This window comes from Petaurus breviceps, unplaced genomic scaffold (genome assembly GCF_028583685.1).
Source record: "Petaurus breviceps papuanus isolate PSGF00001 unplaced genomic scaffold, PetGlider_PUasm1.0 76, whole genome shotgun sequence".
NCBI lineage: Eukaryota > Metazoa > Chordata > Mammalia > Diprotodontia > Petauridae > Petaurus > Petaurus breviceps.
The window spans coordinates 27,095,519-27,122,917 of record NW_027186473.1 but is presented as its reverse complement, the minus strand read 5'-3'; the positions used below and the strand labels follow the sequence as shown (position 1 = coordinate 27,122,917).

At 37.2% G+C, this 27,399-nt stretch overlaps 1 protein-coding gene and 1 long non-coding RNA gene across 3 annotated transcripts in view; one reads left to right on the top strand and one right to left on the bottom strand.

Annotated features, from left to right (window-relative positions):
- The window catches only part of TMPRSS11A (transmembrane serine protease 11A), an 81,024-nt gene that overhangs the window by 6,903 nt on the left and 46,722 nt on the right, over positions 1-27,399 (top strand). For both annotated transcript variants that reach the window (XM_069105333.1, XM_069105334.1), the window contains exons 2-3: positions 10,604-10,725; positions 12,588-12,706. In XM_069105333.1, the coding sequence (XP_068961434.1) occupies positions 10,604-10,725; positions 12,588-12,706 (241 nt within the window). The remainder of the gene's footprint in view (positions 1-10,603; positions 10,726-12,587; positions 12,707-27,399) is intronic.
- Positions 1,471-27,399, bottom strand: part of LOC138175055 (uncharacterized) — a 121,423-nt gene continuing 95,494 nt past the window's right edge. The window contains exon 3 of the long non-coding RNA XR_011171861.1: positions 1,471-1,589. This is a non-coding gene — a long non-coding RNA (uncharacterized lncRNA). The remainder of the gene's footprint in view (positions 1,590-27,399) is intronic.

Below are 27,399 nucleotides of genomic sequence, written 5' to 3'. Positions count from 1 at the left end.
TTCCCTTAAGAATCAGAAGCTCTGAATCTCAGCTTGGTCTTGGTAATACAACTACAGGGCATAATACCTCTTGGTCTCACAAAGCTTACCAAATAAAAGCTTCAGTGTTAGTTTTTAATAAGTAGATAAGAATATAATGAATGCAACAAAAAATGTTTCTATGTAAAAGGATGCTTCTGAAATATTTAAAGAATTAATCTTTGGAGATTTTAGTATTCCTTTTTATATAGCAATTTTTAGCATACTCTTTTCATAGTATAAATATAAACAACTTTCCCTGCCCAAATAATCCAATTTTAACTTAATAAGTAAGGTCCAAGTTATGAATATTTTGTAATAGTTTCCTAACCTGATTTCCCAATTTCAGGTTCACTTCTGGGTTTTTAATTAATTATTACATATTCAATTCATTTCAAAAGCATTCGTTGAGTTTCTATTTGCCCAACACTATGCTAGGTGGTACAGTGGATAAAGAGTTCACCTAGCATCAGGAAGATTCATTTTTGTGAGTTCAAATCTGGCCTCAGACACTTACTAGTTATGTGCTCCTAGGTAAGTCACTTAACCCTATTGACCTCAGTTTCCTCATCTATAAAATGAGCCAGAGAAGGAAATAGCAAACCACTCCAGTATCTTTGCCAAGAAAACCCCAAGTGGGCTCACAAAGAGTTAAATGGGTCTGAAATGACTCAACAGCAACAAGAATGCTACTTGGAGGTCAGAATGGCAATGGGGGAGGCAAGATAGAGCTGAATATATAAAAAAGGAAATCTATTATATGCCTTCCTTCCCTCCTTCCTTCCTTTCTTCCTTCCTTCTTTCCTTCCTCCCTTCTTTTCTCTCTCTCACTTTCTTACTTTCTTTCCTTCTTTCATTCTTTCCTGCTTTTTTCTTTCACAAAACCTTAAACCCAGTTCACTTTGAAGTGAAGTCTCAGTGAGTTTTTAGTCTTCTGGAGACACTATACAGGGAGTCTGGGGCTTAAGCTTTAGTAGTTTAAGACTGCAGTAAGATAACCCCTTCATAGTTTAGTGAATGGATATTGACACTCCCTCTACTAGTTCAAATAGAATGCCAACTATGGCTTCTCATCCTGTGTGATACTTCTTCCTGTCTTTTTATAAATTCTCCATAAGGCACCTAGATAAATCATTGGGGATCTTCCTTCAGTTCTTCTAATATTGCTTGGATACTAATGCAAAACTCAGATTGTCCAACACTCTTTCTTACACTAAGTACATGACTGAACTACTTCCTTTTCTGATCATACACCTCCTGAACAATTTCTTTTACATCAATTCTTGCTCATACTAATATGTTGCAAATTACTTAATTATTTATTAATTTAGTTAATCTGATTATTCTAAAACCATCTTAACCTAGGGTTTTCCCTTATCAGGAGATATTACCATGGAGACTTGAAGCATTAGAAATACCCGACCTTAGAGGGAAAATAATTCATTTACCTTTAGTTCCTCTCATGTCCTTGACTTTGAACCTGAGGAGCTTTTGAGAAGAAGCCAAAAGGGCAGTGACAGGGGAACCCTTAGGCTCAGGGGATAGCATTTTTCAGGACTCTATGATGAATCCTACAGAAATGAAGCAGAGGTGAAGGTTACAACCAGAGGAGAGTGGAGGCAAATCATATCAAGAGTCAAGGGCAACATTGGATCCAGAGGTCTGATTCCTTCAAGGCAGTTGTTGAGACAACCTGAGTTCAATCTCCTCAACTCCATCTGATTACCCAAACTACCTCCAAACTTATCCTTCACTTCTGCTCCACTCCCTCACAATTTATCATAGAGTTCTAGAAGGTACTCTACCTTGACTTGAGGGGGTCAGGTAGGGAAGGAGGGGATCCTTTCATGGCCTTTTGTTTTTTTTCTTGGAAATCCCTGAGACTCAAAGTCATGGGTACTTAGAGAACTCCAGGTCTGTTGTTTCCAGGATATACCCCATTTCTCTGGTAACACACCTAGGAAACCCAAGGTTTCAATGGTGTACCATGATTTATGGTCACATAACCAAGAAGTTATCAGTATTTAAAATATAGTAAGGTGTTGAAGTTTTTTTTTTTTTGCATCAAGCAACACTTTCAATATAATTATATACAAAATAATTTCACATAAAGCAATTTTTAAACAGGAACAATGAAGTTAAACAAAGAAAATTATGAGAACAAGTAGATGAAATTTTTGCTATGAAAGTACATAGCTTAAAACAAGAAGAGAGTAAGTAAAAACAAAGTATTGTCTTAAGCTGTGGGGCACAAAATTGACCAATCTTTGAGAAAAATTGCTGAGGCAGAACTCTGAGCCATTAATAATTTATTAAAGGGATTGGGTTCCCTCCAATGAATGAGACCTCAGATCTTCTTCATGATCTGTGATGCCCTCTTCCTCCAGGGTTTTAGTTTTATAGTACTTGATACCCAGAAAATACAGATAAAGTAAACTAAAAATACAGAATCTCATTGATTGATAGACCTTGCCCATGACATTCCAGGAGGGTGTATGCAAAATGTAGATCCCATTGGTTGACAAAGAGCCAATGAGAAGCCCCATGGGTTTGACTGAGAAACAGATGGAAAACATCAACATGGGCCAATGAACTGATAGAAAAGCAGGCCACAGGCTGGCAAATAGGGTCATTTATTGGCCAAATGATTATGGACATCTTCCCATGTTAGGCAATGACAAGAAATGGAGGGATGACAAAAATAGCTGGGGGACTTTCCATTCATTGAGTCACCTCTGTCATGAACACTGGGCTTGCTCACCATAAGAAGGCAAAAACAGGGGTGGAGGTCCTTAAGTAAGCTTCCTATGATTAAGCAAGTGAATTTACAATTTGCAATTCACAGCTCTGGAGCCTAACATACAGAATTTATAATCACTACCTTTATGAAATCATATCAAGCTGATTAATATTGATTGGAATAAAATAGGGGTTCAGTTAGTCATCTATCACAAATGAGAGTAATTTCTTTAGTAACAAGTATTAAAGATAGGTTCCTTTTCATCTGCATATAAATAAATTAATGTATTTTCAATCATAATATCCATCTCTTCCATTATCCTCCCATTTTCCTTCCTTCCTTTCTCTCCTTCCTTCCTTTCTCTCTTCTTTCTTCCTCTCTCTCTCTTTCTCCTTCCTCCCTTCCTCCCTTCCTCCCTTTCTCCCTTCCTCCCTTTCTCTCTTTCTCCCTTCCTTTCTTTCTTTCTTCCTTTCTTTCTTTTTCTTTCTTTCTTTCTTTCTTTCTTTCTTTCTTTCTTTCTTTCTTTCTTTCTTTCTTTCTTTCTTTCTTTCTTTCTTTCCTTTCTTTCTTTTTTCTTTCTTTTTTTCTCTCTCTTTCTTTCTTTCTCTCTTTCTCCCTTTCTCCCTTTCTTTCTTTCTTTCTTTCTTTCTTTCTTTCTTTCTTTCTTTCTTTCTTTCTTTCTTTCTTTCTTTCTTTCTTTCTTTCTTTCTTTCTTTCTTTCTTTTTCTTTCTTTTTTCACAAAACCTTAAACCTTAGACACTCTGAAGCTCATAGATTAGACCATGAGTCCCTGCCCAAGCTCCACTTAATGGCTCTATTTTGGGCCTTCCTGACTTACAGTGAATGTCAATGGTAACTGTTTCTCTTAGGAATAGCAACCCTGAGGGTCTTCCCCTCCCAGCTTGATTTTTTTTTTCGTTTTTTCTAATTAAAGTGGCTTTCCCTTGACTCACTTCTTAAAGAGGTCTCTTTACAGAATGGGCATTACCTCACTCTTTTCTCTCTACATGAAAAGGTCTTAGCCTAAAGAAGCCAGGGTTTCCCATTGCATCCTGGGTCATCTCCAGTCATCCTGATGAATATCTGGTCACTGAATCCAAATGGCTCTGGAGGAGAAAGTGAGGCTGGTGACCTTGCACAGCCCTCCCTCACTCAAATCAAAGTCAACTACAAGTCACGTCATCATTTCCCTGATGCCATGGTCCTCTTCATAAACAAAGGATGAACATAACAACGACCATTCACCTCCAAACTTCTTGGAAAAAAAATAGTCCACACCTGATATCTTATGATTTAGTTCAGTAGAAAGAACACTTGGTCTTAAAATCAAGAAGAACTGAGTCTAAGTAGTGACTATTGTGTTCAGTAATGATGGTATCTGAGCATATTCAGTTAACTATGCCTGAGACATAGTTTTCTCACATGTAAAACATATCTACATCTCACAGTCACTGTGGGTAAAACATATAACTATAAAAATTTTAATTATTTATAAAATGACTAGCTTGGATTAGGTCACAAGAACAAAGATTTAGAGCAGCAAGGAACCTCAGAGGCCATCTAGCCCAATCCCCTATCTTAGAGAGGAAGTTGAAGGAGATTAAATGACTTAACTAAAGTCACACAGGCAATACCACTGAGTTTAGAATTTGAGTCTGGGTCCTCTGGGTCCACAGCCACATGACCTCTAGGTTCCCTTCCAACTCTAAAGTCCAAGAACTTTACGATCCTATAATTATTTCATGAGATCTCTACTTGGATGTCTCAAGAGTATTTCTGTTATTTGCTCATTTTCCCATCCTTTTTCTTGACTTTTAACTCTTTGTTAAAGCAGGGCTCCGCTGCAGGAGAGAGGGCATACTGTCCTAAGCTTCATGGATTTTGTGCAGCTGTGTTCAGAGATACTTCTAAGAACCCATAACTGTTCAGTTCTTCCAAGGTGGTGTGATCTAAGAAGAGGTGCTTCTTCCTCTCCTGCCTAGGCTCTGGTTGGTGAGCTAGAACAAACAATCTTCTCTGCCCTGGAGCTGTGACAATGGTTTGCCCTCCACTGCAGCCACAAGCTCTGTGGTGCTAGTGCTCTTCCTCACCTTGAGACTGCCACCCAGGACTGTAACCTGGATCCGAGTATGGGCAAAGCAACAAAGTCCTGCCCCAGTGCTAGCAAAAAGACCCCTGGAATCTCCTTCTAACCGCTTGTTTGACCCATTAGCATCTGTGAGCCCAGAGCTTTGGAAGCAGCCTCTGCTGCTGCTGATTCAGTGGCTCCCAAGGCCTGCTTCTGGTTTGCTGGGGTCTGGGGCTGGACTGGCGTGGCCAGTGTTCCATTCTCACCCAGGTGTGACAGAACTTTCCTGCTGACTTTCTAAGTTGTCTTTGGCTGGAAAATTATTTCACCCCATCCTTTTCTGGGTTCTTCTGCTCCAGGAATTGTTTTATGGCATTATTTAAAGGTTCTTGTTGGGGTTTGGGAGACAGCTTGGGCAAGTTACTTCCTTTTCTCTGCCATCTTGGCTTCGCCTCCCCACTAGCATTTCAAACTCAACATGTTAATCTGAACTGTAACTGAATTTGTCTCTACATAAAAACCTGCTCTTCCTTCAGAAATTCCTATTTATTTTAGTGGTACCAATGTTCACTCTATTATCCATGTTGAGAACTTTGGTGTCAGCTTTGACTCTTCTGTCACACTCACATCCAACATCTAATCGATTTTTATCGGTTCTACCTCCTCAATACTTCTGGAAAGTTAATTCCTTTCTATTTTTACTGCCACCAACTTACCCTTTATATGGACTATCCAAACTGCTCTTTCTGTCTCTAATCTCTTCCCCTTAGAATTCATCCTTAATATATTGCTTGGTCACTATTCCTAATAAACAGATGTTTCTGCTCAAAACCCTTCAATGACTCCCTGTTGGAGACCACATAAACTACATACTCCTTATCCTGGTAGTAAAGGTCTTCTTTTCCAACTTTATCATGCATAGCTTTTTTCCACATAATTTAAGTCTTATACAAACTAGACTACTTGCCATCGTCAGGACAGATTCTTTGCTCTCTCACTTTTGTGTCTTTGCCTCCCTTGTTTTTCTCTTTTGAAATCCTACCAGTCTTTAAGACTCCATTCAAATGCAACCTGTTCTGTGAAGACTTCCTCAGTTTTCCTTAAATGGAAATAATCTTTCTCTTCTTTAGCCTCAATTTTACTTTGTACAATGTACTTGTGTGCCATTTTGTATGATTGTTTCATCATTACATTGTAGTCATCTCCCTATTAAGTTGTAAATTTCATGGCATTAGGGACTTCATTTTCTTATGTCTATATTTTCTCCAGGGCTTAGCATCAAGAACATGTTCACTGTGCACATCCAAAGGGCCTTAGAAATGTTTCTTGGATCTATTAAGGAGAGATCAGATGAGGTTGATGTTTCATGTGGTTTTCAGCCCAATCAAATTTATTCTGGCTTCTTCAAGGTTATGTGCCAATGTAAAAGACCACAAATATTCAAGTACAGGCACATCCCATTCCTGACTATTCATAATGAAATTCATTCTTCTGTGTTTTTCAGGGTGTGTTTCTCTTTGCAATCTGTAAATTCATTGAAAAAAACCACTATGTTCTGCTTTAACTAACATGACCCTAACCTGATCTTACACACCCTTCAAAATGTTGAAAAACAAATTTAACGAAAGTGTAAAGAACATTATAAAATCCTCTTTGAAACAGATGATGGAGCCTAGACGGGGGTGGGGAACCTGCGGCCTGAACTTTGAACTTCAGATTCAACCAAAGGGCTGCACTTGAGGGCCTAGAGGGCCACATGTGGTCTTGAGACCGCAGGTTCCCCACCCAGAAGACCTAGGTTCAAATTCCATTTCTGATATTTAACACTTGTATGACTATAGACAAATCATTTAGCATCTCTGAGTTATAGTTTACTCATCTGTAATATGAAGGTATTAGACTGAATAATCTTTAAGGTTCCTTTCAGTTCTAAATCTTATGAACCTCTATCAGGATGCCAATCACCTTGTTGTGTTTCAAAATCACAACCAGGGGTTAGAACAGTGGAGTCCAGTGGTTGGCTACTCTTAAATGTTTTTCCTCTTTTCTCCTATCAGTCCATTTGATATCTATACAAATCTTCCACAGCATAAAATTATAATAGCTTACATTTATGTAGCTTTGTAATCATCAGTCATTTTACACACTGAAACTACTTTTAGTTTTCGCCCTTCTTTATGCTTATCAGCTAAGCTCCATTTTAATACCATCTTTTTTTCTCTTTCATTTCCATTCTACCTAATCAAAGACAATACTGTGAGGGGTTGACACTTTGTCAAAACTATTCTTTTTTCTCTCCATTTGAATTAATTTTGTCTCTCTTTATTTATCTTTCATTCTGCTCCCTACCCTTTTTATCCTTCAAAGTAAAATTCCTGGTAATCAACATACATGAAGTTTTGTCACAGTTAGTTTGATTCAGTAACACACTCTTCTTTTTAAATTTATTTATTCATTTATTTTTAGTTTTCAACATTCACTTTTATAAGATTTTGAGTTCTAAATTTTCTTCCTTTGCTCCACTCCTCCCTCCCCAAAATGACATGCAATCTGATATAGGCTATATATGTATGATCATATTAAATAAATTTCCACATTAGTCATGAAAGAAGAATCAGAACAAAAGGGGAAAACCATGAGAAAGAAAAGGCAAAAAACATTTTTTTTTTAAAGAGAGAAGATAGCATGCTTCTATCTGCATTCAGACTCCATAGTTCTTTTTTCTGGATGTGGATAGCATTTTCCATCATGAGTCTTTTGGAATTGTCTTAGATCGTTGCATTGCTCAGAAGAGTTAAATCTAACAAAGTTGGTCATTGCATAATGTTGCTGTTAATGTGTACAATGTTCTCCTGGTTCTGCTTACTTCATTCAATATCAGTTTCATGTAAGTCTTTCCAGGTTTTTCTGAAGTCTGCCTGTTCCCCATTTCTTATAGAACAATAGTATTCTGTTACATTCATATATCAAAACTTGTTCAGCCATTCCCGAATTGATGGGCATTTCTTCAACTTCCAGTTCTTTGCCACCACTACAAGAGCTGCTCTCTAAGTATTTTAGTACCACACACTTCTAAAGCACCTACTATTTACCAAACATTATACCAGCCGTGAGGATACAAAAAGAAAAGACAAAATAATCCTTGTCTTCAGGAATAAGCTAAAAAGCACTATTAGAGATCATTTAGTCTGACATCTTCACTTTACAGATAAAGAGACTAAGGCCCAGAGAGGATCAGGAGAGGCCTTGAATAGGAGGTAGCACCAGAACTGATCCTTGAAAAAAGCTATGGATTCTAGAAAGGGGAAGTGGGGATGGGGTGCATTCCAGGGATAAGGTCAAAGCATGCCCATACATATGCAATGCAAGAAGTCAAGAGGTGAATGTTATGTACTAGTAACTGCTGGTAGACAAGTTTCATTAGAACAAAGTATGTAAAGGAGCCAATCAGAAATAAACTTGGAAATTATAAAGGGCTTTAGGTAAAAGGCACCTTTGCATTTCATTATGGAGATAATAGGGAGTTGGCAAAGAATTTTCAGTAGAGAAGTGGCATATTCATACGTATATATTAGAAATATCAATTTGGAAGTCATAGGGACTATAGAAGCAGAAGGGGAAGACCTGAAAGCAGGGGAACCAAGTAGGAGGCTATGGCTATAGTCCAGGCCAATGTGTTGAGGTCTTGATCTAAGGTAGCATCTCTGGGAATGGAGAGAGGGAATTCAGTAATATATCCCAGAGTTAGAATCAGCAAGACCCGACAATGAAGGGTGAGGAAAAGGGAAGAGTCAAGTATGATTCTGAGGTTGCTAAACTAACTAATAAATAGGAGGATTATGGTAACCTCAATAGAAATAGAGAGGGATTGATTTGAGGTTTTAAAAAAACCCATTCAGGGGCGGCCAGGTGGCGCAGTGAGTAAGAGCACCGGCCCAGGCGTCAGGAGACCTGGGATAAGTTCCAGCCTCAGATACTTGGCACCCACACAAAAAATAACTTGCCATGTAACCTTGAGCAAGTTACTTAACCCCAATTGCTTTAAAAAAAAAAAAAGTTCTATTTTAGATGCATTTAATTTGTTATGTCTCAGGTGGAGATGTCCAGCTGTCAATTAGTGATAAGGGACTAAAATATAAGAAAGAAATTCAGACTACATACATAGATTTGGGTGTAAGCTTCATAGAGATGTTAATTAAACCTGTCAGAGTTGATTAGATCACCAAGAAACATCCAGCACCACACCACCCATAGGCGGAACTATCAGTTACAGCCAATAGAGAAATTTTCAATGTGGTGGATAAGCTCACTTACCTTGACAGCGTACTTTCCAGGGATGTACACGTTGATAATGAGGTTGACACATGCACTTCCAGAGCCAGATCAGTGTTTGGAAGGCTCCGAAAGAAAGTGTGGGCGAGAAGAGGTATTAGGGTGCCTATGAGACTGAAGGTCTGCAGAGCCATTGTGCTGTGCACATTGTTGTATGACTGTCAAACCCAGAGCGTCTGTCAGCACCATGCCAGGAAACTGAGTTGCTTCTATTTGAATAGTCTGAGGAAGATTCTGAAGATCACCGGGCAAGATAACACCAGACACTGAGGTTTCATTGAGCCAAACTGCCAAGCATTCAAACTCTGCTGCAGAGAGCACAACTCCAGGGGGCTCACCACATTGTTCAATGCCAATTATACTTTTATCTAAAAGACTGTTTTATGGAGACTTCACATGGAGGCAAGCACTCACATGGAGCTCAGAAGAAGTGATACAAGGACACTCGAGGTGTTTTTGCTCCCCCCTTCTCCACTCCCAAACTCTTCCTTTTCTTGAGTCCTCTCTGCCACCTACCGTTAGTAATAGTTCACATGGGAGGGGTGAGGGGATGCTTCTGTGATGGGGGAAGAGGGGGCGGGGGCGGGGCAGGGCACAGGCATCCCTGGTTCGCCACCAGTCACCAAGAAACAGAATGTACAGAGGAAAGAGGAAAGGGCCCAAGACAGATACAACACACAAACATGAGAAATGAATCAAAGATACAAGATACAAATGAATGGTTTGATACAATAATCTAAGATATTTTTCAGAGTTACACAAGCAAAACTTTGGTTTACAGCTATGAGGCAAATTTATATAGGCTGTATTCCCAATTTCATAAAATTCATATTTGGAGACAAATGTGACCTGTCCCAAAACAATACTGTAATTTTTAAGTGTTTGGTGCCAGTGATACATGATTTCATCATACTTCTCTCTACTATGCTTCTCTCTGTAACTTTGTCAGTGAAATTATTCTAAATTGGATTGTGACACTATGAGACAATATGCTGCCCTGCACCGAGACAAGGCTACTAGCATTATGTGTGTCTATAAGGCACAAGGAAGAGAGGGCTGCACAGTGCATAGGGCATTGTACTGGGAGTCATGATTTGTCTCAAACATTTACCATCTGTGTGACCCTGGACAAGTCACTTAACCTGCCTGTTTCCTCATCAATAAAATGAAAATAATGAGTAGCACCACCTTCCCAGGGTTGTTGTTAGGATCAAATAAGGCTGCTTATAAAGTGTTTTGCAAACCTTAAATGCTATATAACTACTAGTTATTATTTGTGTTATTGTTCTTTAAATGCTGGGGTTGCCATCACACAAATTCTCATTCATTGGTCAAATTAGTTTAAGCTGCTCTTTTTTATTTCCAGAGATAACTAAAAAGTCTTTTGTTCTTCCATTGTGAAATTCATTATTTAGTGACAGTTGTCTCTTCCCTCTCCTTCTAGGACAGTAGGACTGGGCCCAAAAACCCGAGGTTTGGAGCCATGGATGATTGTCCTTATTATTACAGTAGGACTATTGATTACAGGCATAACTGTTGGTCTTCTGGTTAATTTCTTGGTCTCTGGTAGGTATAACTTGGAAGGAAATTTCCTTAATTTCTCTTCCCCCAAGATAACTTTTACCCCCACATATGTGAAAGTAATGAAATTGGGATCTCTTAAGGTGCTGTTTTAGTAATGATTGCTAGTTTAGTGAAGAGTGTCATGGATTTGGAATTGGGGGACCTGGATTCAGATCCCAGCTATTTACTAACTGTGTGACCTTCGGCAAAGCACTTAACTCTTTGACCCCAATTTCTTCATCTGTAAAATAAGGGAGTTGGATTAATGAATTTTTAAGGTAATTTCCCAGTTCTGAATCCTATAATCCCATAAGGTACAATTAATCAATCTAGCTATCATCTTCCAAACAAGAAAAAGTTACTATGTATGTATGTATATGCATATATATGGTATATATGTAACTTTCCTTATTCACTTAAGGAAAAACAAGCATGAGGCACTTGATATAAACTATTCCATATTTATTCATCTCCAGTGACCATAGAACCATGGATTTAGAGCTGAAAGGAATCTCAAAAGTCATTTAATCGATTCCTCATTTTTTATACATGAGGAAACTGAGGCACAGGGAGGTTGTAACTTACCTAATGTCACAAAGTCAGCAAAGCACAGACTTCCCTTCTCATACCATACTTTTTTGCCTGCAAACTTTTCTACATATCAAGAACCATGACAGAAACGATGTATTTATTTTTATTTATGGCCATGTCTTAAGTGAAATTCACTAAAATTACATTTTCTCTATCACTTGTTAATGTCGGATGTGCATATATTCACCATAGTTATACACAAGAGGCAATTTGAAGAAAAGAATATTTTTATGGGGTCCAATGATGTTACACCTAGAAATAAGTATTTATTGGAGATGCTTTAGTTCTACATGTCTTCGATCAAACCTTAGAATCTGGCCTAGATCTTTTAACCAGGGATTTATCAGCTCATTTTAAAAATATTTTGATAAATATGTTTCAATACTTGGTTTCCCTTTGTGTCTTACTTTGTTCATTTAAAAACATTATTTTGAAAAGGGGTTCGTAGATTTCACTAAATTGCCAGAGGTATCCATGGCATAGAAAAGCTAAAGAATTCCTGATCTAGCCCCTTCCTAGACCACATTTTTTTCTAGATAACCATCTAAGAAATTTGTTTCTCTTCTTAGTTTTATCTTCATCAACTATAAGCTCCATGTCTCCTGATAGTGGATCACAAAGATTCAAGAATTCCTTCCAAAAATGCTAATCGTGGCCCTTGTAGATTAAAATATAGGTCTCTGTAATACTGTTCTACCAACAATTCAAGTCAAACTCTTTGAACACTGAGATTAAACTGTGCCCCAACTTTCTTACTCTTCTCCATTACCTACTAACTTTTTCTTTTTTGCTTTTCGGAGGGGAGTTGGGGTTAAGTGACTTGCCCAAGGTCACACGGCTAGTTTTTGTGTTAAGTGTCTGAGGCTGAATTTGAACTCAGGTCCTCCTGACTCCAGGGCTGGTGCTCTATTCACTGCGCCACCTAGCTGCCCCACCTATTAACTTTTTACCTCTCCCAAAAGTTAATCCATATTCATTCTTTTCCTCTCTCAAATATTTGAATTCCATACTTTCATTTATCTATTCTTGGATTGCTATGTCATGCTCATTAGAAATTCACATTTGTAAGCCTATTGATGAATCAAAAAAGTAACCTTTTTGACACCAATATCTTCCTGGATAGATATACAATAGAATATTGCATCACAGTGGACTTATCATGGACTCAGTATGAACCTCTGCTAGTGGTGGGTCTAATACATATTTTTCCCTAATCCTGGAGTCTTATGCCCAAATCTCATCCTTATTTTTCTTTTGTTTTCTTTCCAATGTAGATCAGAAACTGGAGTATTATCATGGCACTTTTAAAATTTCAGATGCACAGTTGAATGCCAATACTGAAGAAAACTATGCATATCATTATAAGGACTTACGTGAGATGAGTGAAATTTTGGTAGGTCCAGATTTTTCTCTTTTCTTCATAGAAATTTGAGTTGGAAGGAATCTAGAGACAACCTAATTCAAATCCCTAATTTTGAAAATGATAAATTCACTTAGGTCAAAGAGGAGCCCATTCCATTTGGGGCAATCCCAATGGTTCATATCTATTATGGTTATTTTTTGTACCATAATAGCTGATATTTATAAAGTATTTTAATATTTGAAAAGTATTTTACATATATTATCTCATTAGAAATATACAAAGATGGAATCAACTGTCTTGTGGAATAGTAAGTATCCCATCACTGGAAGGTTTGTAGAGGGAATTTGAATTTCCAATTAGGTTAGACTACATAATTTCTAAGGACCCTTCTATTTCTGAAACCCTATGATTTTATATAGTGACTCTCAAAGCAAGTGAGAAGCAGAGCATGTTGGTACCCAAATCTTCTATTTCACATTCTGATGTTTTTCATTTTTTAAAAGTGATTTAGGCAAGCTACTAATCTTGGGGGTTTTAACCTCTTTTATGTCATGGACCCCTTTGGCAGTCTGATATAGTCTATGGATCTCTTCTCAAAATAATATTTTTGAATGCAAAATATAATATTTGAATGCAAATAATATTTGAATGCAAAAAATGCAAAAATAGGATTAAAACCTAATTATATTAAATACAGTTATCAAAATATTTTTAAAACAAAAGTCCTCAAACCCCAGATTACCAACCCATGATGTAGTTTACACCCCCTATCCTAATCTCATTTTACAAATGAGGAAGCTGAGTCCAGAGTCACTCACAGATTTATGATAGAGCCAGAGCTATAATCCAGGTCTCTGAATTACCAGTCTAGGACTACTTTTTTTCTTTTCCATAATTTATTTAGTATTTTATTTTTACTCAATTCCATGTAAAAAACAGTTAACATTCACTTTTAAAATTATGAGTTCTAAATTCTATTTCTTCTTCCTTCCTCACCCCCCACCCCATTTTGAAGGCAAGCAATTTGATATAGGTTATACATGTGTAGTCATGCAAAACGTTTCCATATTAGTCATGTTAAAAAAGAAAACATAGATGAAAAAATCCTCCAGAAAAATAAAGTGGGGGGAAAAAGTATGCTTCAAACTGTTTTCAGACACAAGCAGTTCTTTGTCTGGGGATGGAGAGCATTTTTCATTATAAATCTTTCAGAGTTGTCTTAGATCATTGTAATGATCATAGATCATTACTGAGAAGAGCAAAGTCATTCACAGCTGATCTTAAAAAGCACGTCTTAAATATTGTTGTTACTTTGTACACAGTACATTTCACTTTGCATTAGCTCATGTAAGTCCAGGTTTTTCTGAGAGTATTCTGTTCATCATTTCTTATAGCACAATAGTATTCCATCATAATCTCATAGCACAATTTGTTCAGCCATTCCACAATTGATAGGTGACCTCTCAATTTCCAATTCTTTGCCACCAGAAAAGAGTTATTATAAATATTTTCGTACATATAAGGTCTTTTTCCTTTTTTATCTCTTTTGGGATATAGACCTAGTAGTGGTATGGCTAGGTCAAAAGGAAGGCATGGTTTTATAGCCCTTTGGGCATAGTTCCAAAATATTCTTCAGAATGGTTGAATCAGGTTACAAGTCCACCAACAGTTTATTAATATTTCATTTTTCCCACATCCCCTCCAACATTTGTCATTTTCCTTGGTAGTACCTAAGAATTGTTTTAATTTGCATTTCTCCAATCAATAGTGAGTTAGAGCATGATTTCATATGACTATAGATAGCTTTGATTACTTAAACTGAAAACTGTTCATGTCTTTTGATCATTTATCAATTGGGGAACAGCTCTTATTTTTCTAAATTTGCCATGGTTCTCTAATTGTTTAAGAAATGAGACCTTTATCAGAGAAACTTATTTCAAAATTTTTTTTCACAGATACTATTGCTAACTGTATTTTCCTCTCCATCCTATTTCCCCCCATTTATTCTATTCTTTCTCTCCTTTCACCCTGTTCCTCCTCAGAAGTGTTTTGCTTCTGACTACCCCTAATCTGCCCTCCCTTTTATCACCCTACCCTTCTCTCATTCCCTTCCTCTCCTATTTTCCTGTAGGATAAGATAAATTTCTATACCCAATTGATTGTGTATGTTATTTCCTCTTTGAAACAAATCTGATGCGAATAATGTTCATTCACTCCCCCTCACTTTCCCCTTCTTCCCTTCCACTATAAAAGGTTTTTCTTGCCTCTTTTATGTGAGATAATTAACCCTATTCTACCTTTTCCTTTTTCACAGTATATTCCTCTCTCAACCCTTAATTTTATTTTTTTAGATATCATCTCTGCATATTCAACTCACACCTATGACCTCTGTCTTTATATACTCCTAACTGCCCTAATAATGAGAAAATTCTTATGAGTTATAAGTATCATCTTCCCATGTAGGAATGTAAACAGTTAAAACTTATTAAGCCCTTTATGATTTGTATTTCCTATTTACCTTTTTATGTTTCTCTTGAGTCTTGTGTTTGAAAGTCAAATTTTCTATTCAGCTCTGGTCTTTTCATCAAGAATGCTTGAAAGTCCTCTATTTTGCTGAATATACCATTTTTTCCCCTGAAGAATTATACTCAGTTTTGCTGGGTAGGTGATTCTTGGCTGTAATCTTAGCTCCTTTGCCTTCCAGAATATCATATTCCAAACCCTCCTTTAATGTAGAAGCTGCTAAATCTTGTGTTATCCTGACTGTGACTCCATCATATTTGAACTGTTTCTTTCTGACTGCTTGCAATATTTTGTCCTTGACCTGGGAACTCTGGAGTTTGGCTATAATAGTCCTGGCAGTTTTCATTTTGGTTCTCTTTCAGGAAGTGATCAATGGATTCTTTCCATTTCTATTTACTCTCCATTTCTGGAAAAGCAGATCAGTTTTCCTTGATAATTTCTTGAAAAGTGATGTCTAGACTCTTTTATTTTTTTAATTGTGACTTTCAGATAGTCCAATAATTTAAAAATTATCTCTCCTGGATCTGTTTTCTAGGTAAGTTTTTTTTTCAATGAGATATTTTACATTACCTTCTCTTTTTTCATTCTTTTAATTTTGTTTTATTGTTTCTTGATTTCTCATAAAGTAATTAGCTTCCACTTGCTCAGTTCTAATTTTTAAGGCATTATTTTCATCAGTGAGCTTTTTTACTTCCTTTTCCATTTGGCCAAATCTGCTTTTTAAGGAGGTTTTGTTTTGTTTTTGTTTCAGTAAATTTTTGTCCCTCTTTTTCCATTTGGTCAGTTTTGCTTTTTAAGGAATTCTTTTGTTCATTGGGTTTTTGTATCTCTACCATTTTGTCTAGTCTGTTTTTCAAGGTGTTCTTTTCCTCAGTATTTTTTGTGTGTCTCCTTTACCAAGCTGTTGAGTTGTTTCTCATGATTTTCTCTCATCACTCTCATTTCTCTTCCCAATTTTTCTTCTACCTCTCTCACTTGATCTTCTTGGCCTGAGTGAGACCAATTCATATTTTTCTTGGAGGTTTTCAATGTTGGAGCTTCGACTTTGTTATCTTCTGAGTGTGGGTTTTGCCCTTCCTTGTCATCATAGCAACTTTCTGCTCATTTTTTTCAGCTCATTTCTTGACTTTTTAGCTCTATTAAAATGAGGCTTTACTTTCAGGGTGGAGGAAGCACTTTCCCAGGCCTCAGTGGTTTTGTGTAGCTGTTTTCAGAGATACTTCTAGGGACCTATAAGTTTTCAATTTTCCAAGGTGGTATGATCTAAAAAGAGGTGTGTTTACTACTCTGCTGCCCTGTGTTCTCCTCTGTAAGTGACCACAAGCACTCTTTTCTGCCTTGTAACTATGGGGAGGGTCCCCGCTCTACTGTGGCAACAAGATCTGTTGTGCTAGGGTGCCTGCTCACCCTGAGATTGCCACCTAGGACTGCAGACCAGATCCAAGTGTGGGCAAAGCAACAGAGTCCTTCCTCAGTGCGAGCAAAGAGACTTCTGCTTCTCCTTCTGACCAGTTGTTAACCCCCTTCCCATCTCTCTATTGGCTGAGAACTCCAGAAGCAGCTGCTGCTATGATTCAGTGCCTCCCAAGGCCTGCTCCTGGTTGGCTGGGTCTGGGTCTGTGCTGGTGTAGCCTGTGCTGGACTGTGCTCCACTCTCACCCAGGTACGAGAGACCTTCTAAGTTGTCTTTGATTGGAAAATTATTTCACCCTGTCCTTTTATGGTTTCTTCTTCTCCAGGAATTATTTTATGGCATTATTTTAAAGTGTTTGGAGGAGTCTGGGGGAGAGTTCAGGCAAATTGCTGCCTTTTCTCCACAATCCTGACTTTGATCCTCCCCCCCACCCCAGGAGTATTTAATTATATTATGCTCCCTCCTAGTCCCAGCTTCATTTAGCTTCAACAAATCACTAAGGATAACTGTCCTCATCTATAAAATGGGTATTGTAATACAGATCTCACAGAGTTGTATGAAACAGAAAACATGTGTATCAATTCTTTGAAAAAGTTTTTAAAAATTCTATAATTATAAAGTAATATTTTACCAGGTTGAATCTTACTGGACATATTATTTAAGCCAGACTTTTATAAGGAACTACAAAATCTCTCCCTATTTGGCAAGAAGATAACAGTAAACCATTTAGAAGCTACAGAGCTGGGGCTATATGTTAATAGTCTTTTAAAATGTCATTGAATTCTTTAGGCAGCTATTGGTGCAATGGATAGAGTGTAGCACTTAAGAGTCAGGAAAACCTGAATCTAAATCATTCCTCAGGTGTGTGACCATAGGTAGGTCACTTACCCCTCGGCCTTAGTTTCCTTGTCCATAAAATGAAGATGATAATAACACCTATGTTCAGGGTTGATATGGTGATCAAATGAGATGACCTATATAATATGCTTCACAAAATATAAAGTGCTATTTAAATGCTGCTTATGATCATTCTACATATGACAGGAACTCAAAGAGAAGAATTGTTCAAATAACATATAAGCTCCAGTCAATAGCCAATACTTTGTTTAAGAACCTAATCTAGGAGAGACTGATAAGTTGTTTAGTATTTCCTGTGTAATTTTTATGTCCTCAGTGCTATGGGTAGAGAGAAGATGAAGACACAATGATCTCTTTCCTACAAGAGCTCAACTGAATCAGGCAAAAAGAACACATAAAACACCAGCCAAACAATACAGGGCAGCATATAATTAAGTGCTAAATTGTGTTTTACATTTAATAAGCAAGAATCAAGAGGAAAGGGAGGTCAGTACAAAATGAAAGGGTCAGGAAGGGCTTTAAACTGTTTATCTTTGTCTCTATGAGGCAAGTTTCTCTATGGTACAAGTTCACCTTAAGGGAATTACAAGAAAGGCTCGTGCCTCTCCCTGGGCCACTCCTGTTCATTGTTGCTAAATCTCAATGAATAAAGCCAGATTTTTTTTCCCTGTCCCATATGAATACTAATTAAATAGCTAAAGCAGGAAAGCTGGCAAGTCCTGTTCTTCCTCTTGGCTTTGAATTTACTGATGTGAATGGAGAGAGCAAAAAAATAAATAAAATGGGTTCATGCTCATGGACAGTGACAGCTCTTCCAGGTTTCCTGAAATCATAACATAAATTTGTTGCTCAGTAATTTCAGTCAAACCTGACTATTTGTGACCTCATTTTGGGGGGCTTCTTGGCAAAGATACTGGAGTGATTTACCATTTCCTTATTCAGATAATTTTACAGATGAGGAAACTGAAGCAAACAGGGTTAAGTGAGTTGCTCACAGTCACACAGCTAGTAGTATCTGAGGGTCTCTCTGACTCCAGGCCCAGTGCTCTATCTACTGCACCACCTAGCTGTACTCATGATATAAATATATTTCATCTGTGGCTCCAAGAAGCTGTAGCATGTGTGGCAGCAGGCTCTCTTGGCAGATGGACTACACCAAGTTAAGGGTAACCTATAGGCCTCAAACCTCTTGGTAAGTTACAGAGGTGCCTACCCCAACCATATGAAGACTTCTCTTGGTGGAATGGTTGGATGAGTACAATTTGTGTCTATAGCCATGAAGGTGGCTCAAACAGGTACTGTAGAACACTTAGAGTTTGGTCAGATATTGAAGATGCCAATGTCATCCACTGCATCCCAGGTCATCACCAGTCTTCTTGACTTTTGTCTTGCCACTGGAATAGAATGACTCTGGAAGAAAGAGTGAGACTGATGCTCTGTACAACTCTGCTTAACTTAAATCCAATTCATGGGCAAATAAAGACTTCAATGATTTCATTGGTCCTCGTCAAAAACAAATGACAAATAATAACATTTCATCAAAGTGTCCTATGTAGATATTATATATGAGTTTCACAATACCCCTACTGTAACACAGTTTTAATCATTTAGTCTGCTCTCAGTTTAGGTGGGGCTACAGAGTACAAGAATACTAAAATTACTTAGAGGGAAATATCTTGGCAAGTGCATTAAAAACACTGGATTTGGAGTCAGAAGTCTGGAATTTGAGTCTTGGCTCTGCCATTTCTTACCCATTCAACCCATTCAATTTGAACTAATGTCCAAAAAGACTTTCATTTTGGCTTTCCATCTCTATTCTCCCCGACATGAAAGTTAAAGTAAAAAAAAAAAAAAAGAATCTCATATTTCTTTCTTTCTCCCTTCTCTCTTTCCTCAGTCTTTCTAATAGTCACATTTTGTTTTATCCATTGGTTGAGTTCTATCAACTTTTCTGTTGGGCAAATGCAAACACCACTGTTTTGGAAAGAGGGAATTAAGGAGATGGATAAAGTCCTTCTTCTCTAAATTAAATTATGGTCTACTCCTTCTGCTCAGAACAATTCTAAACTGTCAACTCTTTCTTTTAATGGATCAGAGATGAAGACAGAAATGAATCTCAAAACAACATTAAACAAATTTACTAGAAAGTTACAGAGATTATTGACTGGGAAACAATAGGAGACAAGGGAAATGTGATAGCGCAAAGTAGTTTGATGAAATCATTTGAAGCTAAAGGTAAAGAACTTGGATTTGATCCATGGTTCAGTAGAAGTTCCTTTAAGGAAAGCATTCTTGCTATGGGAAAAGACCTAGTCAAGAGGACAACATAGCAGGAATATTAAGAACCAAGTAGAGCAGGTAGTTGCCAGAGGTAATGAGAAGATTGAAGGTGAGATATCACCACTGATGGTTCAGATGAAATGTGACCAGAGTCTGGATTAAGACTATGGTGATGGCTTTGTGTATTGGAAGAGGGTGATTCAAATGCTGTGAAGGAAATAAAAGCAAGATTGGACAACAGATCAGACATGCAGAGAAGAGGCTGCTGAAACCTTGAAGATTACTAAGATTTCTTGTTTTGGAGCTTGATTTTATGCTTGTCTAGCTAGGCAATAATAATAACTAGCATGTATATATCACTTTAAGATTTGCAACATGTTTTACAAATATCTTCTCATTTTATCCTTATGACAACCCTGGGAGATGGGGGCTATTATTAACCCTCATTTTATAGATGAAGAAACTGAGGCAGACAGTGGCTAGTTGACTTGTCCAAAGACATGCAGTTCATAAGTGTCTGAAGCTGGATTTGAACTCAGATCTTCCTGTTTCTAGATCTACCACTCTATCTACTATGCCAATGAAAAGATGAATACCATGTTTAACTTCAGTTAGGAATGGTACATCCAGGGTGTATATATTGTGGATATAATGTTATAAGAAATTGAGATAAGATAGAAAGCTCAGGAGATATGAAAATTTGTTATAAAATTCATATATCACCATTTGCCAAAGAGTTTCAACTGTTTTGTAAATGTTTGAACTAGTACTCCTAGTGATAAAAATACAACTGTGAATTAATTGGAGGGAATACATCTCTCCTCATTGATATTTCCAAGTCATTAGGTTCACCATCAAATTTAAACTCATCAGGGAGAGGTACTGTAGCTGTTGTGACTTCCCACTCTGCCTGCCTAGTAAGAGATTTTTCTACTTGTTGGGTGCTCACTAAGTAGTGTGGCCTAGTAAATGTATAGCAAATTAATCAATTAATGTACTCAGCATGCTAGAAAGTCAGCATATTTCCCCAAAGATTATCTTTATTGTTTCCTCATCAGCAAATTTAGAGCCATTATATTGTTGATTCCGTCAATTCTTTTAAGTTGGTAAAATGTGAAGAAAAAAAGTCCAAAAAATGTAGAGTTAGGGCTGAGGAACATAAGGTCATAAAATTAGTTAAGTCATTGTCAGAGTCTAACACAGAAGAAATTCAGTCTAATTCTCATTCCTTGTCTTTAATGAGGCCAATCAGTACATTGAGGAGGATTCCAATGCTTGCCATCCTTGCAGCGACAGCGTCTCTTCGTTTGATACACTGCCTATATTGTCATATTGTGGGGTTAGGCCATGTTGATCTAGTAAGAAGTTGGGACTTTCCTGCTGTTATACACTAGGAAGTACTGATATCACCTGCACGACAAGTGACATCATAACATGATGTCATCCCATGAATGAGTACTTCCTTGTCATTCCTCCCATCTTAGCAGAGTAGATTATGCCTGTGACAAATCAACTTCTTATGGTAAATGATAGGCATATTGGATAACTATATACAGGTCTACATCTCTCAGTCCCATTATTATGGAGTAATGTCAAAGTGAGTGTATAAAATTAGGATGAAAGAGCTGAATTGATTGTTATAAAAATAATGAATTAAGCTAGGCAGAATGCTAAGTAGTTGAAAAATATCATGAAAAGGAATTGCAGTATTTAGAGAGATATAACTTGGTATAGCAGGGGAAAAAATACCTGAAATAGACAAGAGTGAGGAAGAAGTAGGAAGGAGTGTCAGGAGATCTGGGTACTCCTCTCTGTCACTGACTGTGTTATGGACAAGTCACTATTCCTCTCTGAGTCTCAACTACCCTTTCTGTAAAACTAGGGATAGAGAGGACGATGTCAGGAAATATGTGGGATGGAAAACTGAAAGGCAAAGCATCAGTACAATTTTCAAAAAATAAAAGAAATGAAGTAGTATGTCCTTGATCCAAAAGAAATATCTCAGTTCTTTAGAGAATAGTACTATGCATCTTCTGCATTCAGTAATGAATTTATCATTACATTCAGGCTTTTCTTTCACATGTTCCTAAAGGATACAAACAATATTCATTAAGCATTAGTCATAAGTCTCTATATCAGTTTGAGTCAGAAAGTTTGCCTCTATACCAAATGTCATTTGTTTCCCTCTCAATTTCCCCCCCCCCAAAAAAAAACCCCAGGAGTCACACAGATGTAAATAATGCTTGGCTCAGTAGTTTTTTCCAAGTAAGCTTCCTTGCTAGATGAATTATATCATCTGGTGAGTCAAGAATTTAATCCAGTATTGTAGTCAACAAGTTGTGAATTGCCAAGCCATCAATGGTTGGAGGAATTCATTTAAGGGAAGTTTATAAACTGGTCTTTAAATACACTCTTGGCATGCAGTTCCTTGTTCTCCCTGTTTAAATTTCTTTCACTTTTTCATCCATGTTTATTGAGTAGTTTGGCATTTTCCTTATTTAAATAGAGGTCACTGATGAAGTTATAATAATTAGACTCTCTTCATTTGGATACTAAATCAATTTAAATTCCCTTTCTGAATGTTCTTGGAAATCTTTCATTTGCAGTTATTTTTCTTGATACTATCTCCATCAACTTTAAGATTTTATCATTAGTCAATCAGCTGACTCATGAGTTATTATCAATTGCTTTGAATGCTCACAATGATTTACTCTTATTGACTACACAACTATGGAAATTGTGGATTGTTAATAGAGACTTATAAGACCAATTGTATTCTGGTGTCCAGTAAACATTGATTCTTAATGGAGATTCTCTAGAAAATTCTTATATTGATTCCTCATAGTGTCCTAGAGTTGACCCTAGATGAATAAGATGAACATTCTGATGGTGACAGATTACTTCAGCTGGTATTGACAGGTATATTCAACCAGAAAGCTTCTACAGTTTTCAAGGTGTTGTGGGAGAAATATTTCTCTCTATGGCTTCTCTACCAAGATCAGAAAGGTCAAGATTTTAGTAGGAAACTCTTCATGGAGGTGCCAGATTTGGCAAGAATAGAGAAGTCTAGAACTATACTTTATCATCTTCAGAGAGACCTCAAATCAGAGAGTTTTAATTACATTATTGAATATGATGGTGATCCAGAGGCAGCTAGGTTTTTGATATCATAAACTGTAGTTTTTTTATTTTTATAAAATGTATATATATTATATTTATGTTTTTATAAAATATAATTATGTATTATAATTTTAGCTATTATTCCTGTCAAGTCACGGACCCTGCTTGCCTCATCTTTCTTAACCATAAAATGGGCATAATAACAGCATACACCTCCCAAAGGATTGAATGAGATATTTGTATAGCACTTGGCATCGTGTTTGGCATATTGTTGTTGTTGTTCAGTCAGACTCTTTGTGATCCATTTCCTTCTCCAGTGAATTAAGACAAACTTAAGTGAACTTGCACAAGGTCTCACAGTTATTGACTGTCTGAGGGAAGATCTGAATTCAGGTCTTCCCGATCCCAGGCCCAGAGCTCTATCCACATCTTAGTCAATTCTTATTTACTTCCTTCATGAGGCCTCAGCAAAAGACTCAATGGAGTCAACATGGGGCATTTCTAGTGTACAAATGTCCTCAAGAATGATGCTATAGCCTTTATCCAATACCTGTTAATGTTTGGATACGGTCTATTAGTTGTTCCCTATTTATTTGTGTTTTAGAGACTCAAAGAATGGAGATGTACATAAACCAGAAAATTTTCCAGCTGAGGATCAGCTGAAGGAGGCCTAACACCTGTCTATGTTCTTATCTCAGACAAGCTTAGAGAAAAACAAGCGATGTCATGAACAAGTTTGCTGGCATCAACTCCAGCAAAGGAAGAGAATTCTAAGTTTATTGGTACATAGGGAAAGTACAAGATAGGAGACTGGCAGAAAGCTACTCATGTCAAATACATGACAGGCAGTGTAGTTTGATGGCATACAAAATGGTGCCAGAGAACAGTTAAGGCCCTACAAAGACAATACATCACAACTGTCTGTTGATTATGGATCATCTAGCCAGGTGCCTTATTAGTAAGTAGGACAAAAACGTCAGAGGGTTAGCCATATGGGCTCTGAGGAAGGCTTGTCAATGGTTGAAGATGGATTGTTGAAGTCAGATGATCCTTCATATGAAGAAAATATGGATCATGATTCAACTGTTGCTAACTGTACTAACTGTATGTTAGTGCACTTTCAAGGGTCAGGGAAGCCAAGCAATATTGCCCCTAGCTTACAGGGAGACCTTTTCTAAAACTGAGAGGGAGGAGGAGAGAGATCATAGACCACTCCTTTCTTGAATAATATTTTAGTAGTGTGGACCTCAGCAGAATAGAAGACACATATAGAGCTTCACTTGTTGGGAAGTGGTGGTGGCTATCCTGGGTTATCCATGAATTCAGAATTTAATGGTAAGCCAGCAGTTCTGAGAATATTGAGAATTTAGGACTGACAGTAGGTCATCCCAAAAGAACTAACTAGCCAGTGGTCAGGCTGACTTAGGATGTTCCAGGAGTAATGCAGGAGAAGGTTACATAGGTAGCCTGACAGTATGCCTTGATTTATATTTTGCCTAAAGCACTATGTGAAGCTCTGTGTTAAATGTGAATTTTGTTATCTTAGGGAATATGTGAATTATGCATTATATTTCTTTCCACAACCTAGGCAATTCCAACAGAGATAATACATATTCTATGTCTGCATTTATCCTGGATATTTAAGATAATTACATGTGACTATACTCTATGCAAAATGGTGACAATAGAGAATATGAATGGAAAAATGTGCCATGAATCTAATGTGATTTGTAGTGTCTGCCATTTTTTTTTTTTAAGCTGGGGGAGGTACATAAGGGGATAGGCATGTAATATAGCTACCGTGTTCTATTTGGTGGGGGAAACACATTTCCAAAGGCCTGTGGACTAGTAGAGAAGCTTTCAATACTCTTCGTTTAAACCTTCCCCACAAGATTAACATAAAGCTAGTAGGATGATGAATGATTGGGTCAAGAGCAAGCAACTGGTAGCCAGAGGTTGTACAACTAGAGGCTTCTCTAGGAGTGTCTCAGCTGTAGAACAGCAAGACGAGGGTAGGAGAATTAGAAAAATCCAGGTACTGAGCTAGGGAGTAAGGGACTAAGGGATCAGGACCTGAGTCTTTGGAGTCCTCCACACATGACGTAAGTGACTGCTATATTCCCTTTTCACTATGTTGGGGAAATGAGCAATTATTTGAGAGAAAAAATGGTGCTCCTATAGGAGACCCAACTCTTCTACCTATGAGCTTCATGACTCTAAACAACTCATTGATCTTCTCTGAGATTCAATTTCATCATCTGTAAAATGAAAACAATTCTCATATTACTTAATTCACAGGGCTAAGGTGAGGAAAGTGCTTTGTAAATCTTTCGATGTTATATAAATGTGAGTCATGACTACTACAATCTGAAAATTTTGTGTGAAGTCATGGATAAGAATTCACAAGAAGAAAAGACATAAAGTTGTTACTGTCTTAAAGGGTGGAATGAATATTCACACTTAAGACAATGAGATCCATTAAAGTATTGTAATACACCATGAACAGTCAAATAAATGAACATTGGTGCTGAGTAAGGAAATCCTAAGATATTTTTTCCTTACCTCAGCCTTCCTTTTCTTTTTTTGTCCTTCTATAAGGTGACAGCTGGTTTTTTTTCTTGTCCCTCCCAGTATAATTCCAGCAAGTTATTTGCATGCTCAGCTTATCCTTTAGCCCAGTATCCAGTTTAAGCAACTCTACAGAATGCTCGCAAACATGCTTGCAATCAGCACACATTGCTGCCATCCAGCGTTCACTGACAAACATTGCTACTTACAGGTGCCACGTGCAACTTGAGTCCCTGTCTACTAGATCACTCACAACACATTATGTACAACAGTAGCACAGAAACAGTTGCCTTTTATTTCCGCTCTGGCACACAGGGATATAATCAGATTAATACAGCTCAAGATTAACAGTTGCCTAATATTTCTATCCCTTGGTTTATACCAATTAAACGAATTCAAACCTGCAGTTCTCTCCTAAGGCCCTGAGTGTTTCTTCCTCCCCTTCCCCCTATCTTTTATATTTAATGATCTTATGATCTAGAGAGAAAAATTAGGCCCATAAAAGCCTTCATGGAAGGTCTCCTATTCTTGAATCTGTCTCTGCCTAGCTACTTTTTCTCCTAAACAATCATAGGATATAATCTTGTATTTTAAAAAAAAAATCTAACTTCTTCATATATAACTAGGGGCCTATCCTCTTTTACCTAAAGAGGGGCCTTGCTCACATGCAACATCTCCTCTCCTCTTCCCTCTCTGCCCTTTCCATAATCATCTTCTCCTAAGCTTAGATTCTCTCCTGTGCCTTTCTTCATTAATTTTCCTTTTAATGTTTGTATTTTGTATTTATACCAACCTTATTTCTGAATATATCCTCTCTTTCCTACTTTAACCAACATGCAATCTTTTGTAATATGGAAGAAATGAAAGGAAGGGAGAAGAGAAAGAAGAAAGAGAGAGAGACCAAGAAAGGGAGGGAGGGAGGAAGGAACACAGGAATGTTAATAGGAGGGAGGGGAAAAGAGAGATGGAGGGAGGGAGGGACAGAGGGAAAGAAAGGAGGGAAGGAAGGAAGAAAAAAAGTTCAGTGGAGACAACCAATACATCAATCAAGTCTTACATATGTCATAATTAACACATATAGTTCCCCATATCTAAAAGAAGACAAGAAAGAGTATTTTCTCAACTCTCCTCCAGGGCTAAACTTGTTGGTCATTATGTTCATACAAGCTTCAAATATTTTGGTCCTTTCCATTTACATTGTTGTAATGATTGTTGATATTATTTTCCTACTCCTGCTTAGTTCACTCTGAATTGATTCATGTAAATCTTGTCACTCTTCTCTAAATTCTTTATCTGATCCTTTCTTACACAGAAAAATTCCACTGCACATATGTACAACAATTTGTTTATTCATTTCCAAAATTATAGGCATCTACTCCATTTCCAGCTATTTGTCATTACAAAAAGTGCTGCTATGACTGTATTGATATTTACAGGACCGTTCTGCTTTTGACATTGGGGTACATACTTAGTGATGATTTTTCTGGATCAGAAAATATAGATTTTCTTGTCAATTTTTAAAAATAATTCAAAATTCCTCTTTTAAGAATGACTAGATTAATTAGCTCACAACTTCATTAATAGAGTATTAGTGTGATTCATGAACTATTGTAGTGATTTTAGTTTAAGCTATTCAGCAATATGTGTAATTAATGTCTGACATGATATGGAGATATCCTGCATTGTGTCAATGGTTTGGTCATTTAGGAGGTCTTATACAATTTTTTTTAATGGTAAGTCATTTTACAGAAATACCTATTAAAAATAATATCTAGGATTTATGTAGAATTTTAAGGTTTGAAAAGCACTTTCCATATTTTATCTCACAAATCCTTCAGAGTTACAGTGTACAGAAAGATTCAGGAAAAAGAAGCAGAGCAGTTGCTGGGAGCAATAAGCAATGCCAAGAGGAAGTAGCTATATTAAAAGAACAGACAAAAGTAAGAATGTGAGAAAAAAC